The following is a 15,218-nucleotide window of genomic DNA, read 5'->3' on the forward strand; positions in this document are numbered from 1 at the left end:
ATATATATATAATTTATCATTTTCAACAGGAACATTTCCAGACGATATGAAAATAGCAGACAGTCCCTCTTTATAAGAATGGTGAGAAATGTGTGTTCACTAATTACAGACCAATTGTTGACACAATTCTCTAAGTTATTAGAGAATTTATTAGTAACCAGATTAGATCGATTTATAGATAAACAGGATATTTTAAGTAATAGTCAATATGGGTTTAGAGCAAATAATTCAACATCAATAGCTCTCATGGAACTAACAGAAGACATAACAACTGCTGTTGATCAAAAACAGTATTGTGTTTTTGTTGATTTAAAAAAGTCCTTTGACACTATTGACCACACCATTCTCCTTGAAAAACTGAATAAATATGCATTAGAGGATTAGCACTACAGGGTGTATCCAGTTATTTGAATAATAGGAGACAGTTTGTACAGGTAAACCATGTAAAATCTGAATTTTGTGTTAATGGATGTGGAGTTCCTCAAGGCTCTGTGCTTGGACAAAGTTGTTTATTTTGTATGTGAATGATGTGGTTGATGTGTCAGGGCTTTTGAAGTGTGTTTTATTTGCAGATGATACCACATTTTTTTGTTCAGGTGAAGATATTGAACGGATGTTAGAGATGATACAGAAATTGTAAAAATACAAACTTGGTTCCAACTTAATAAGTTATCATTAAATTAGGAAAAAAATAAACTACATTATATTTAGTAATAAAAAGAAAATTATCAAAGTCCTATTTAAAATTGACTATTGAAATTGATAGTCAATGAAATAAAAATATTTGGGTGTCGTTATTGATGAGAAGCTGACGTGGAAAACTCATGTAAATTACTTAAAAATAAAAATAGTTAAATCAATTGCATTACAGAATCAGGATCAGAATCAGAATAAAGTTTATTATAGAATAAACTTTATTATCATTGCATCGAGATACAACGAGAACATGTACAGTACATACAGTCGTCTGAAAGATAGACGTAGTGCACAAAGCTGCTACTATAATAGCGCGGCCCTGTTATTCTTCCTCAAAATAATATTTTTGCTTATATAAGAAAAGGAAAGAAAACATGAGAGACGGTATTAAAAAAAAAAGAAGATCTCACTCTGTGTCCTAGGCAGGGCACGATTTGAGGCATCAAAAAAAAAAAAACTACCACAGCAAAGCAACATAAATAGACATGATACATATAGGCCGGTTAAGACGTTGAATGTTTAAGGGAAAGTCATAGCTGAGTCCATATAAGAGGTGTCATTCATCACCAGCTCAGTTGAGGTTCTGTCACATGTCCTTGGGGAAGGGAGGGGTGAGGAGACAAAGCATCTTTGTTTTATCTAAACATTCCAGGAGGAGTTGAGATAAGTCCAGCGTCAAGGCCACAGTTTGGGTCAGGCAGAACTCATGAATTGTTGTTTCTGCCTTTTAAAGTCTCGCTGGTATATATTCTCTGATGGAAACTTCAAACAGCCAAATTGATTCCTTATGCCGAAAGTCGAGCTCAGTTTCTCCAAGATTATTCCCAACCATTCATGTTTGTTGCCAGAAAGTTCACAGTCCTGATAACAGCTGCTCCAGCTCTGACGCAGCTCCACATAAGTCAGTCTGAGTGCTGCCAAGCTTCGACACATCCCACACGAATTTATAGACAATCCAGAATTCACCAGCCAAACAGCAAAAATCCAGTTATCATCATGAATCCAATTTGTTTCCGTCGAGGGTCCTCCTTACCCTGACTCCTGTCGGGAGAAGTTGTTCAATTTTGTTGAGGGACCAGCTGATCCTTCAAATTAGGAAGGTATGCAGGAACAAAAGAAGCTCTTTCAGGGTTCATGGTCACCCAACAAATATATTATTTCATCAACTGAAATTTTTACAATTTTATGATTTGGTTGAATATAGTACTTTACAAGTCACGTATAAAGCTCATAAAAATATTAGCCCCAAATATTCAATTAAAATTTGTTAAAAAAAAGAAAGTCATTATAACCTTAAGGAAATGGAAATATTTGTCAAACCTCCATGTAGAACTGGTCTGAAGGAGCTGCGCTGTAGTTCAGGGAACAGGATGTGGAATTGTCTTGATATCACCATAAACATTTATAAAACAATTTATACGTTTTTAAAAAGATGATTAAGTTAAAGTTATTGGGACGGTTTGGTGCCAGGTGAAGGATACCTGATGTTTTTCTTTTCGATTTGGAGATTGTTCAATCCTGAGTTGTTTTTTGTTTCTAGTTATTTTGTATTTTTTTAAATAAGGGACTGATATTATAAGAATAGTTTTTCTTCTTTCTGAACCCTTTTCATTCAAAGTTTTTTCTTTTTGATGAATTTGTTTTGTTTATTTTGAATGAATGAATAAAAAAACGGCACCAGAAATATTGTTTGGAAAAAGAAAGAAAAATACATCAACAAAACTCCAAGATTCATTTTTATTGTGTCTTTCAATTTCTATAATTTGACACAAACATATATCAACGCATCATCAGCACTTAACAGTACAACATTTTGAGCTGTAGACTTGCACCCCCCACTCCTCCCCCTTTAGGTGCAATCAAGTATGATAGAGATGTTGCTCCGACACGACCTACACATTAAACTGAACTGGTCACACACAGCTCTCTGCAGACATTTGACTCTGCTGGTTAGTGCTGAGGGTTTTCTTACACTGGGAGGATGAGCTGTCACACTTCATCAGAAGTTGAATGTGTGAAGTATTCGTGTGGGCTCACTGCTGGAGGCAGGCGTGACACACACAAAGTTAACAGTACAACACAGGAACCGGGGGAAATTAAATGCACCAAATGAACTCCATACAGGCGTCCTATGTCTGAAGACAGGTTCTAATGGACCGCTCGTTTTCTCAGTGGGTATGGTCTACCTTGTCTACACTATTTTGTGTTGAGTTTTGTCGTGACTTGCCTGAGTGAGGGGAGACCTCTGTCTGGACCTGGACAGCCTGTGAAGTCTTTTTCTGGTCTGTCTGCTCTGGACCTCATGTCCCCCTGCTTTCTCATCTGCTTTTTGTTCTTCCTGTTTCTGTGACAGCTCCTTTCTGACTGAAACAGAACCCTGTCCATCCAAAGGGATGGCTGACCTGCTGTCCTGGTCTGACCCGAACAACTCCTCTGACAGGGGCGGTGAACTCTCTGTCTTTGGGACAAATCTGGGAGTTGACTCAGAGTTCTCTTTTTGTGGACTATCTAGATTTTTTTCACCTTCAAAAAGTTCTGGAGTAAAAAAAAAACTTTTGTCCTCTTCTTCATCACCTTCACAGCTGGGGGAGTTTGTCGGGGGATTTTTTGATTCTCTTCTGGTTTCACTAGGAATGTTTCGGATGGTCTGCTCGGGGCAAAGTGCCTCAGGATTCAGCAGTGGAGGGGACATCTGTGTTGTCTCATGTGCTTTAAATATTGGCTTCTTGAACTTGGTGCTGCGGCTGCAGGTGAAAAGGCTAAACAAAGGCTGAGCGGCTCCACGCTGATCAGACGGGAGCTTTGCTGGGCCGAACTGCAGCATCTTCGATGGCTCTGCATAAAGAAATCAAAAGCAGAGTTTTAGCATTCATAGCATACGCTTTTATTCTAAAACTAAAAAGAATAACAGAATGCTGTGACAACTAGAAAGTTCCTGGAGAAACTTTGCTGGGGACTGCAGCGTTGTGACCATTTTCGTTTTTGATTTGACAGGACTGTGTTTGGTTTCGCTCTCAGCTACCAACCCACCAAACTTCAGCTCAATATGCAAAAACAAATTAATGAGTTATAATCACTTTTTCTTTTAAGCTATGGCGGCCATGTTGACCTTTTGATTTGGATTCGGTACTTTATTAAGAAAAATCAGGTCTCTCTTATAAATGAATCCCCGAGGCTCAGCGGGGTTAACCGGTAGAAATAAAGGTTGAATGAATGAAAATGTGATAGGGAACGTTCTCAGCTATAACTCCACCACTCCTCTGGATCATGGTCATCCAGGCGGCAATGCGGGACAGGCAGACCGCAGAGGTGGCACATGTTTAAGATGACATCAGCAGATTTACAGAGAGAGAGCTCTTTGTCTCCTCCAGCAGGTCCGCTTCCTCCAGCCTCTTAGAAATGCTGTAGGCCAGCAGGGCGACGTTGTTCGCTGCGGCCATCTGGAATGAGCACTGGTGAGCTCGGTTGGAGACCTTGTCACCATCTGGTCATGCTTCCCTGGAGGGACAGGTTGCTGGTCTATCCTGGAAGCTTTTGTCCCAAGTGCCACCGCCAGGCTTGGGTCCGGGGGGGGGGGGGGGGAAACACCGATCGGTAAAACCCTCCACTCTGGAGATGGAGGCGAAGGTGGAGACGGATGTCTTCAGCTTGCCGGGCCCAGCTGCAGCCTCGTTCCAGTGTGACGTCACAGCTGGACAGCGAGGCCAGATGGGGTCAGGGCGACGAGCCGGGGCAGAGCCAACCTTGCTGCCAGATCATCCGATCAGGGCGGAGGGAGGCAAGGGACAGAAAGTCCCTTGTGTTAACATCCTCCTGGATTATGCCAGGCAGCTCCGAGAGGAGGGCGCTGATGGCTGGGAGCGGTGTGGTCACCGACGTGGGAAGATCCGAGGTGGCTGAGCATCCGCTCGGCCGCTCATCACTACGCTCTTCATCAGGGAGGGGCAGCTCCGCATCGCGTTTCTCGGAGTAGTCATTCGATTCACTGCGTGACTCTGCATCAAAGAAGGCGGTGGCGTCGTCCAGCGCATAGCATCCCGCCACAGAAAAAACACTCAGCGGAGCTGCTGCCAACAACGCCTTTTTCAAAGGAATCATCCGATTTACCTTGAGAAAAAAAAAAAACACGTTAGAAAAGGCGGTGCTGTCGTCCAGCGGGTAGCGACCCTGCACGGAAAAACATTCAGCGGGGCTGTTGCTAACATCGCATTATTCAAGGAAATCATTCGATTACCGTGAGGACAAAACCCATTAGAAACGGCGATGGTGTCGTCCAGCGGGTAGCGGCCCGCCACGGAAAATCACTCCTCGGCGCTTACCTTGAACAAGGCTGTTCGTCTCTGCTTCTCCTCGGGGAGGAACAGCTCACCCGGGACGGCAAGGGGTTGGCGTGGCAGAGACCCAGGCATCCTTAGCAAAGGTTGTGCCGGTCAAAGCTGGACAACTTTTCCTTCTTTGTTCTTCTGACAGTGCTAGCTAGCTGGCTGAAGAAAAAATGGGAGCCGATTACCCGGTCTCACCGTAATTTATACGGACCGGGTGTGAGGCCCACACAGCAGGTGGGCATGGACTAAAGCTTTCAGTGCTGCGCTGCGCACCTAGGGATAAACCCACTAGCGACAGTCTTAAAGGGCGAAGCCTATACGAAACAGAACTGAATTTCACTGTGAGTTCTTGCCCTGTGTCACTCTGCAGCATGAAAACATCCACTGCAGGAACTAGTTTAAGTTATTAGCAGATTAGATATTTTTCTGTCTTCTTTGCCTTAATGCTGGCCGATAAGAAATAAATGCCTCAGGTAACACCGTGAGCTTCACCACCTCCACATTACAGCTATCTTTGTTTGCTAGTTTGTCCGAGGTCAGCTCAGCCTGGGTTACATTTCCTCCTGGGCAGAGCGATCTTACCGTTCATGTAAAATATTTGATAATGTTCTTATAGAAACAATTCCTGAATGTTGTTCATACTGTGTTAATGCTACATGTTTGTCTTTTGACCCTACAACTGGGTAACATTACAGTAGACCTAGCCCATTACTGGAGTTTTAATTAAGTATTTTAAGCTATAAATAAACATGATGGATGATGATCATATTGCTTTATGCTAGTCCATTGGTAAGAAGGAGTGATTAGTATTTTTTTTTCATATTGGATAGTGATTTTTCCCAAAAACTTAACTTAGGCTACACTGTGTTTCTTAGACTGTGACTAGGATGTGTGAGAGAAGTGGAACGTGCTCTATTCACACAAGAAGAGCTGTTGGTCAGGATACTTCTTTTTGTGCCATTAACTCTAAAACAGTAACCGAATCAAGTGTTACTTGTGTCGGTAAAACTGGATGAGAAACAACCGTTAAAATACACCAGAATGCAGGAAATGACATCTACTTTATTAAAAATTTTATGGGGGAGGACACCCAGACGCCCCCCCCCCCACTAGTGTCCCCCCCCAACATTACAAACATGCTTCTGACACCAATGGCCACCGTGTTGCTAAATGTCTTCTAGAGCAGGACTCTCACATATAACATACTACTCATCTCATGAACAAGATTATTGTTTTTTAGTTGAAGTAGTTCAAATCACTTCTATTAAACATAAACTACTGGAAACTGCTGCTGTAATTTGATTATTTTAATCATCCATGTAACTTGCTATGATCAAAGTGGTGCACATCTGGTGTTGCTCACAGTGGTCCTCACAGAGCTTGTGTGTTTGTCCAGACACATGAAAAATTAGAGGGATCATTGGGTGGATGGATATGAGAAATGATGACATCACTACACACTGGTCTTTTGACACCAGTAGAAACAAATTTCTGTGTTTTTGTGAACTTGAAGAGAAAATTAATAAACCTGCCAGAGACATGAGTCTTGCCATTCCAACAGTTAAACTTCCGTTTTTCCTCACCTGCTTCTTTATTGTGTTTGGCGTTCAGTTGTGTACTTCTGTCCTGCTGGGCTTCAGGTGGTTTGTCACTGGAGCTGCATGTATGAACCTCTGGAGCTTTGGTCAGGCTTTGGTTCCTGGTTGATAAGCCAACAATGCTGAGAGTCTGGTTGTCAGCAGGGGCCCCCTCCACCTTCTGCTGCCTCTGAGAGAACGCTACCAGAGACTTCATGGCATCGTCGAAGCTGTTGGGATACTGGACAAGCTGACGGACCCATTTAGACAAACCTAAGATACAAAAACACAAATGACAAAAGGGCAAATGAAAATCTGATGGTGAAGAACTATTGCCATCTAGTGTTAAAATGAGAGGCTGAGCAGATAAACCCACTCATCATAAAAAGTTGGGCACCTGTGATGTACTTATTAGGATTATTCCTGTACCGGTCATCTACAAGAATGAGGGCACCCCAGTCATTCCTGTGGCGGATGCATCTATAGAACACAGTTAAAACTTCAATAAGAGAGCTCAAACAAAAATCTTTTCAGATATTGTGAAGTAAGTTTCTGTACAGCCATACCTCCCCAGGGCCTGGTTGAGAGCTCTGTAGGCCTGAATCTCATACCAGCGATGGCCAGGAAGAAGACCTCTGGACTTGCAGTGCTGGTCATTGTACTTCATCTTCAGTTCCACCTACAACAGCAGACAGCACATTTCTAAAGTGACTGAGTCGATACGTTGGACAACAGGCTTTGTTCTCTATGGATGTTTCCCACTCTGGGGGGGATCTTACTTTCCATTCAGTGATTATCTATATTATAGGGGAGTGGTGGTGCAGAGGTTAGAGGATAGGCCTGTGTTCGGAAAGTCACAGGTTCAACTCCCCGGACTGACAACATCCAAATGTGGGTGGAAAAGGTGAAACACCCACACCTGCCTCCACCCTCATTCGTCCCACTCTGGGCCCCTGAGCAAGGCCCTTAACCCCCACCATCTGCTCCCAAAAACAGGTCTCTCTTGAAAATGAGTTCTCGTGACTCAGAATCAGAATAAACGTTATTATCATTGCACCGAGATACAACGAGAACATGTACGTACAGTCATCAGAAAGATGGGCGGAGAGCACGAAGCTGCTACTATAAAAAAGTGTGGCCCTCTTAATCTTCCTCAGAATAATATTTTGCTTAGATGAGAAAAAGGAAGAAAACATGAGGAGAGACGGTATAAAAAAAGATCTCTCACACCGTGACCTACACAGGGCATGATTTGAGGCATCAAAAAAAAACCTACAACAGCAAAGCAACATAAATAGACGTTATACCTGTACATGAAAAAGAGGCTCTTTAAGGGTTCACAAGACGAACAAGAGCAAGCAGGGACGCCGGGGGGGGGACGGAGCAACGGGAAACACGTCTGACATTACCGGAGTACAGAGAGTGAGAGAAAAAAAAAAGAGACTAACCTTTATAAATAAAGGGTAAATGGAAAAAAAATTCTAATGAACATTTCATGTTTTGGACTCTCGGGTGAAGGACTCTCCTTTAGAGACAGGGTGAGAAGTTCAGTTATCAGGAGAGACTCGGAGTAGAACCACTGCTCCTCCACGTCGAGAGGAATGAGTTGAGGTGGTTTGGACATCTGGTAAGGATGCTCCCTGGGCGCCTCCCTAGGGAGGTCCTTCGGGCATGTCTGACTGGGAGGAGACCCTGGGGAAGACCAAGGACATGCTGGAGAGACTATGTCTCTTGGTTGGCTTGGGAACACCTTGGAGTCTTCCCAGAAGAGCTGGCTGTGGAAAGAGATGTCTGGGCCTCCCTGCTCAAGATGCTGCCCCCATGAACTGACTTCGGAATAAGCAGAAGATAATGGATGGATGGATGAACATTCCAAAATAATTATTTCTAACTATAAATTTTGTCACGATCAACGGCCCCCGCTGGCCCCCCATCTGCTCACTTCCCTGTCCCTTCATAACATGACACATTTTATGCGCCTCTCCTTCATGTTTTATTGATCCATCAGCTCCTGTCAATCTGCACTTCAAGTCTGCTCATGTCACTTCTCTGTCACACGCCCACTCAGCTGATTCACCACAATGAACCTTCATGCCTGCTCTCTCCACTACTTAAACTCCATGCTCGTACTCATTTGGTGTGAGATTATTAAACCTCTCATGGTCCCTGATTCTCAAGCCATCCATAGTTTCATGCCTGAACCTCAAGCCTTGTGTTTTGGACTACGACCTCAAGCCTGCCTCGGATTTATCTCTCTGCCTGCTGCTCGTATGGTTCTGCTCTGCCCTTCTGACACTGGTATGGCAACTTTTTCTGGCCCTTTGACTCTGGATTTGGGATTACCCCATGGATCTGTTTAAAGAACTCTGACTCCCCATGCTTGACCCTTGCCTTGCCTTCTGGATCACAATCCTGGATTACCCTGCTGTTCACAGAATTACAGGTGTCCCGATTGAATTTGTTGGTTCCTATAAATATTTGTGTATCTTGGTCGACTCACATCTCTCTTTTAAGCTCCTTGTGGAAAACTTTGTAAAGAAACTGGAAGTTAAACTGAGTTTGTTTTTCATAAACAGATCCTGTCTAACTCTGAATGTTAGGAAACACCTTGTATCTGTGACTTTCCTTCCCTCCATTGATTACGGTGACATTATTTACATGAACGCTCCTACAAGAACCCTGCAGATGTTGGATGCTGCAGATGTTGGATGCTGTCTATCATGGTGCACTAAGATTCATAACTGGCTGTGGTTAACGTACCCACCACTGCACTCAGTATTCACTGGTTAACTGGTCACCATTAACTTCACACAGACTCTCCCACTGGTACATCTTCATCTTTAAATCACTTCTTGGTCTGCTGCCTTCATACATCTCCTCCTACATGTCTCTGTGTGAGTGCAGCTACAGCGTGCGCTCTCAGGACATTATTACCTGCAGTGTTCCCTCAGTGAGGACTGAACTAGACAAAAGGACCTTCTCCTACTCCGCTCCTGTTTCCTGGAATATCTTGTAAAAAGATCTGAAGCTCTCGACCTTTGACCTCTCTAAGTGGCTTTAAGAATATGTTGGACTCCTGGCAGGGACCAATGCAGACATTTTTTTTTTTTCATTTAGCCTTTATTTATCCAGGTTAGTCTCATTGAGCCACGAGAACTCATTTTCAAGAGAGACCTGTTTTTTTTTTTTTTTAGGGAGCACATGGTGGGGTTAAGGGCCTTGCTCATGGGCCCAGAGTGGGGCGAATGAGGGTGGGGTCAAGTGTGGGTGTTTCACCTACCCCACCCACAATTTTTGATGTTGTCGGGGCCGGGGCGTGAACCGGCGATCTTCGGATCACAAGCCCACCTCTCTAACCTCTGCGCCACCACTCTCCTAACATGTTCCTGTTTTTAGTTTTCTACATTCGCCTTAGAATCTAGCTGTTTTTTGTTACCTTTTTTAGCCATCCTATTTGTAAAAAAAAAACAACTGTAGTATGACTTTTTATAACTGATTATTGTTGTTGCTGTTGTCCATTGTTGTCATCTTTCTTTGTTGAAATCAGGTCTCTCTTGTAAATGAGTCCTCGAGGCTCAATGGGATTTACCTGTAGAAATAAAGGTTGATTGATTGATTGATTGATTTATTGTGTCTGACAGAAACTTGGCTACAACAGGAGGATTTTGTTGGTATAAATGAATCCACTCCTGTTAATTATTTAAATTTTCATGCTCCTAGAACAACTGGCCGAGGTGGAGGAGTAGCTTCTATTTTTCAGTCAGGATTATTGATTAATGCCAAACCAGTTATTAGTTATGATTCTTTTGAATCGCTGTCCCTCAGTCTTTCTCATCCAAAATGGAAATCAGAAAAGCCACTTTTACTAGTTGTTATATATCGTCCACCAGGAGCTTACTCTCAGTTTTTGTCTGAATTATCAGAATTATTAACCGACTTACTATTAAATACTGATAAAATCATAATAATGGGCGATTTCAATATTCATGTGGATGTTGAAAGTGATAGCTTAAGCATAGCCTTTAATAATTTAATAGAGTCATTTGGTTTTACCCAAAACGTCCGCACATCTACTCATTCTTATCATCACACTCTTGATTTAGTTCTGACCTATGGTGTAGAGATTAAGGACTTGGTAATAGTTCCTCAAAATCCTGTTCTGTCCGACCATTTTTTAATAACTTTGAGTTTACATTAAATGACTACACAGTCACTGAGAGTAAATTTCATCTCAGCAGGTGCTTATCAGAAAATGTTGTAACCAAATTGAAACAATCTCTTCCATCAATGTTTCCTCTGTCTTGCAGAGTAATGCATCAGAGAACAGAGACTTAGATCATCTAGTTGATCATCTTACAACTTCAATGCAAACTTCCCTTGATAAAATTGCTCCACTGAAAAAGAAAGTAATCAATCAGAGGAAACTGGCTCCTTGGTTCAATTCTGAGTTACGCACTTTAAAGCAGCATCTAGAAACCAGGAGAGAAAATGGCGCTCTACTAATGTTGAAGAATTTTATTTAACTTGGAAAGATAGTCTGCTAACATATAAAAAAGCTCTCCGTAAAGCTAGAACTTCATATTACTCATCTTTAATAGAGGAGAATAAAAATAACCCTAGGTTTCTGTTTAGTACTATTGCTAGACTAATTAAAAGTCCCATTTCTGTTGAACCATGTATCCCTACAACTATAAGTAGTGATGACTTCATGAGATTCTTTATAAATAAAATTATTTCAATTAGAGAGAAAATTCAAACCATCCTTCCTTCTACTATCTCTAGTCCCCTGTCAAATGAGACAACTGTAAAAATTTCACTAGAGCCTGATTTATGTTTGGACAGTTTTTGTCCTGTTGAGCTCTGAATTGTCAAAAATAATAACCTCATCCAAACCATCCACATGCCTGCTAGATCCCATCCCAACCAGACTGTTTAAAGAGGTATTTCCACTAATTAATGTCCACATTTTGGATCTACTTAATTTGTCTTTAATGGATGGTTATGTACCACAGCGCTTTAAGGTTGCTGTAATTAAACCTTTACTTGAGAAGTCTGACGTTGATTCAGAATTTCTGGCCAACTATAGACCTATATCTAATCTAACTTTCATCTCTAAAATTCTATAGAAAATAGTTGCAGGTCAGTTGCGTGAACATCTACAAAGAAATAATCTGTTTGAAGAGTTTCAGTCAGGGTTTAGAGCTCATCATAGCACAGAAACAGCACTAGTAAAAGTCACTAATGATATTCTCATGGCCTCAGACAATGGACTTGTGTCTCTACTGGTCCTGTTAGACCTCAGTGCTGCATTTGATACAGTTGATCACAATATTTTACTACAGAGGCTTGAATATGATATTGGGATTACAGGAACAGCTCTAAAATGGTTTAAATCATATTTATCTGATAGATTCCAGTTTGTGAATGGAAATAATACATCTTCATACACCAAAGTTAGTCCTGGAGTTCCTCAGGGCTCAGTGCTTGGGCAAATACTCTTTACTTTATATATGCTTCCATTAGGTAAAGTTATTAAACAGCATGGGATAAATTTTCATTGTTATGCTGATGACACACATATTTGTCCATTAAACCCAATGAATCCAATCAGCTACTTAGACTACAAGCATGTCTTAAAGACATAAAAACCTGGATGACCCTTAATTTTCTCCTGTTGAACAGACAAAACTGAGGTTTTGTTTTTTGGACCTGAGCACCTTAGGAATGAATGTTTCAGTCTTTCTCCCCCCTTAGATGCATTAATCTGTCCTCCAGCTCTAATGTTAAAAATCTTGGTGTTATTTTTGATCAGGACATGTCTTTTATCCCCCACATTAAAAACGTTACTAGAACCTCCTTCTTCCACCTGCGTAATATCACTAACATTAGAAACATCTGATCTAAAGATGATGCAGGAAAACTGGTCCATGCATTTGTCACGTCTAGACTGGACTATTGCAACGGTTTATTATCTGGGTGTCCAAATACTTCTTTAAAACGTCTTCAGTTGATCCAAAATGCTGCTGCCAGAGTCTTAACTGGAGTTACTGGGAGAGATCATATCTCTCCAGTTTTAGCTTCTCTCCATTGGCTCCTTGTCAAGTCCAGAATAGAATTCAAAATCTTACTTCTAACCTACAAAACTCTCAACAACCTAGCTCCATCTTATATTACATATCTTATTGTTCCATATTTTCCTAACAGAGCACTTTGCTCTCAGACTGCAGGTTTACTTGTGGTTCCTAGAGTTTCCAGCAGCAGAATGGGAGGCAGATCTTTCAGTTCTCAGGCTCCTCTCTTGTGGAACCAACTGCCAAACTCTGTCCATGAGGCTGACACATTATCCAGTTTTAAAACTAGGATTAAGACTTTCCTTTTTGCTAAATCCTATAGATAGAGAACTTTACTAATTGGCTTTTATGTATGTGAATGTTTTTGTAAAATGCCCTGAGACAACTTTGTTGTGATTTGGCGATATATAAAAAAACTGAATTGAATTGAATTGAATTAAATCAGCCAATTGTGTGTCATGTCCACTCTTAATTTGAAAAACTGTGATAGAGCGAGTCCGCGATAAAGAAACTGAAAAGTAGCAAGGGACTACTGTATATGTAACTGTAGGGGAACACCACCTCAGAAACAGCTCACCTCATCTCAAACAAACATCATTCATGTGTTTTGAACTGTTTAAAATAAGATGCATCTATTCCCTTGGGAACAAACAGACTTTGTTTTACAGGTGTTCAACTCAGCACTAACTTAGCTGACACTAATGAAAGTGTAATAAAAAACTTGTCACTGTGTTAACCTCTGCCAATATGAACTCATTTCACATGAAATGGACAGATCGTTTTAATGAGAACTTTTGGTTCAACTGACCTCGACGCTTAGGAACATCTGAACTCGCTACTTTGATATCTTCCTTTATAAAAGAGGAGTATTACTCCCTGGTTGGTTTCCCATGGAGATAACACATTTTTAAAGAACCCTTTGTTTGAAATGGCATTTTCTTTTCAGGAGATGAACAGGGCCACCTTTTGCATGAACATTGCATGTTATTTCAAAAGCTTCAGACCTGAATGTTTCTTTATGAAAATGTCTGTTTAAGTAATCTCTTTAAGATAATCAATTGTCTTGTTTTTTCTCTTCTAAAAAGAAGAGTGACCTTTTAAAGGCAGACAGAGAAAATGGACTTTAGATGATATAAAACATGAAAGCGTTACGACCACCCCTCTTCCGAGAGGTGGACCAAAGTCAATCTGTAACACACAGACAGTTAAGTTTCACTTATACTTCTTCACTTATATTTCTACTTCCATTCTACTTCTACATCACATTTTCTTCATCACATCTTCAAGCACTGAACTTTGAGCAAACTTCAGAGAAAAACTTCCTCCTAGTGAGATATCCTAAGAAGGAAGAGAACGAGAGAAGCAGCCTTTCCTGCAAACGTCTCAGGATGAGAGAACCTGGCCGAACCAGAGCCACTGCACCACAGAGAGATAAATCCCAGCTGACTTCAGAGCCAGTGGCCAGACCTTCGTCCCTCCAATCGGTGAGAGGTGACTTTTGAGGAAAAATCAGTCTTTCAGTCACTGAAGCATCTCAGGCCTTGCTGGTATCATTTTAAGCAGTTGTGGACCATTCTGACCATCTCGTTCTGGTGAGAGAGAGACCTTCAACGCACTTTCTGGTGATCATATATCACAATAATCTTGCTTTACAAACTACAGCTAATTTAGACACAATTGTAATTACTCCACAAACACAACAGTCCAAAAATTTTGCCTTTTTAAAGTTTCACTGATTTGAATAATCAAGTAGACCTTTGATACAAAGCTATTTGTTATTCATTTGTATATTCATTTTATACATAATCTTCATCAGATATATCACAGATTATTATTTTTGTAATAAAACACATAAAATCAACTATATTTGTAATTATTTTGGCATATCTGTGTGTATTACTGATTTGATGCCCTTTTAAACATGAGAACAGAATTCACCTGAGCACAAAACTTGAGTCTGATTTAATAATTTTCTTGCTTAAGAACCGGAAAGCAAGTGGTGCCCCTTCAGAATAAAATTACTAATAAAAATTCAACGATCTGAGGACCCTTTCCTCTACATAACTAATTTAATAAGGGCAATCAATATTTAAAATCACTAATAAATAGAATGAAAGCTTTGATGAAATATAGTATTGAATATTTAGCAAACAAAAAAAGGTTAAATCATGTCATCTGGACCAGTTTTTTTTAAAGTGAGAAACGTTTTGTCCCCCATCCAGGGGACTTCATCAGTCTACAGCCTGCCAAACAGATGTATCCCATAGGCAGCCTTCACGGCTGTGTTTCAAGACAACCTCCTGTTGGAATCTCAGAAGAAGACTGTTAACACGTGCAGAGCACACCCATCCAAAACAATCATCATGTACAACAATCACTTGTTTAACAAAGTTACGTCCAGTCCTCAGGACAGATTAAAAAAAATAATAATAATAATAATTAATAAATAAATAAATGAATGAATGAATGAATGAATGAATGAATGAATGAATGAATGAATGAGTCTGTCTGTCTGTCTGTCTGTCTGTCTGTCTGTCTGTCTGTCTGTC

At 40.9% G+C, this 15,218-nt stretch overlaps 1 protein-coding gene across 1 annotated transcript in view; it reads right to left on the minus strand.

Annotated features, from left to right (window-relative positions):
- Nucleotides 1–2,872: 2,872 nt before the first annotated feature.
- Nucleotides 2,873–15,218, minus strand: part of brip1 (BRCA1 interacting helicase 1) — a 232,794-nt gene continuing 220,448 nt past the window's right edge. The window contains exons 17-20 of the mRNA XM_037677750.1: nucleotides 7,165–7,277; nucleotides 6,996–7,078; nucleotides 6,605–6,871; nucleotides 2,873–3,531 (exon numbers count right to left, since the gene is read on the minus strand). Of these exons, the coding sequence (XP_037533678.1) occupies nucleotides 2,888–3,531; nucleotides 6,605–6,871; nucleotides 6,996–7,078; nucleotides 7,165–7,277 (1,107 nt within the window). The 3' untranslated portion in view covers nucleotides 2,873–2,887. The remainder of the gene's footprint in view (nucleotides 3,532–6,604; nucleotides 6,872–6,995; nucleotides 7,079–7,164; nucleotides 7,278–15,218) is intronic.

Source organism: Nematolebias whitei, chromosome 6 (genome assembly GCF_014905685.2).
Source record: "Nematolebias whitei isolate Nwh7 chromosome 6, NemWhi1, whole genome shotgun sequence".
NCBI classification, from domain to species: Eukaryota; Metazoa; Chordata; class Actinopteri; order Cyprinodontiformes; family Rivulidae; genus Nematolebias; species Nematolebias whitei.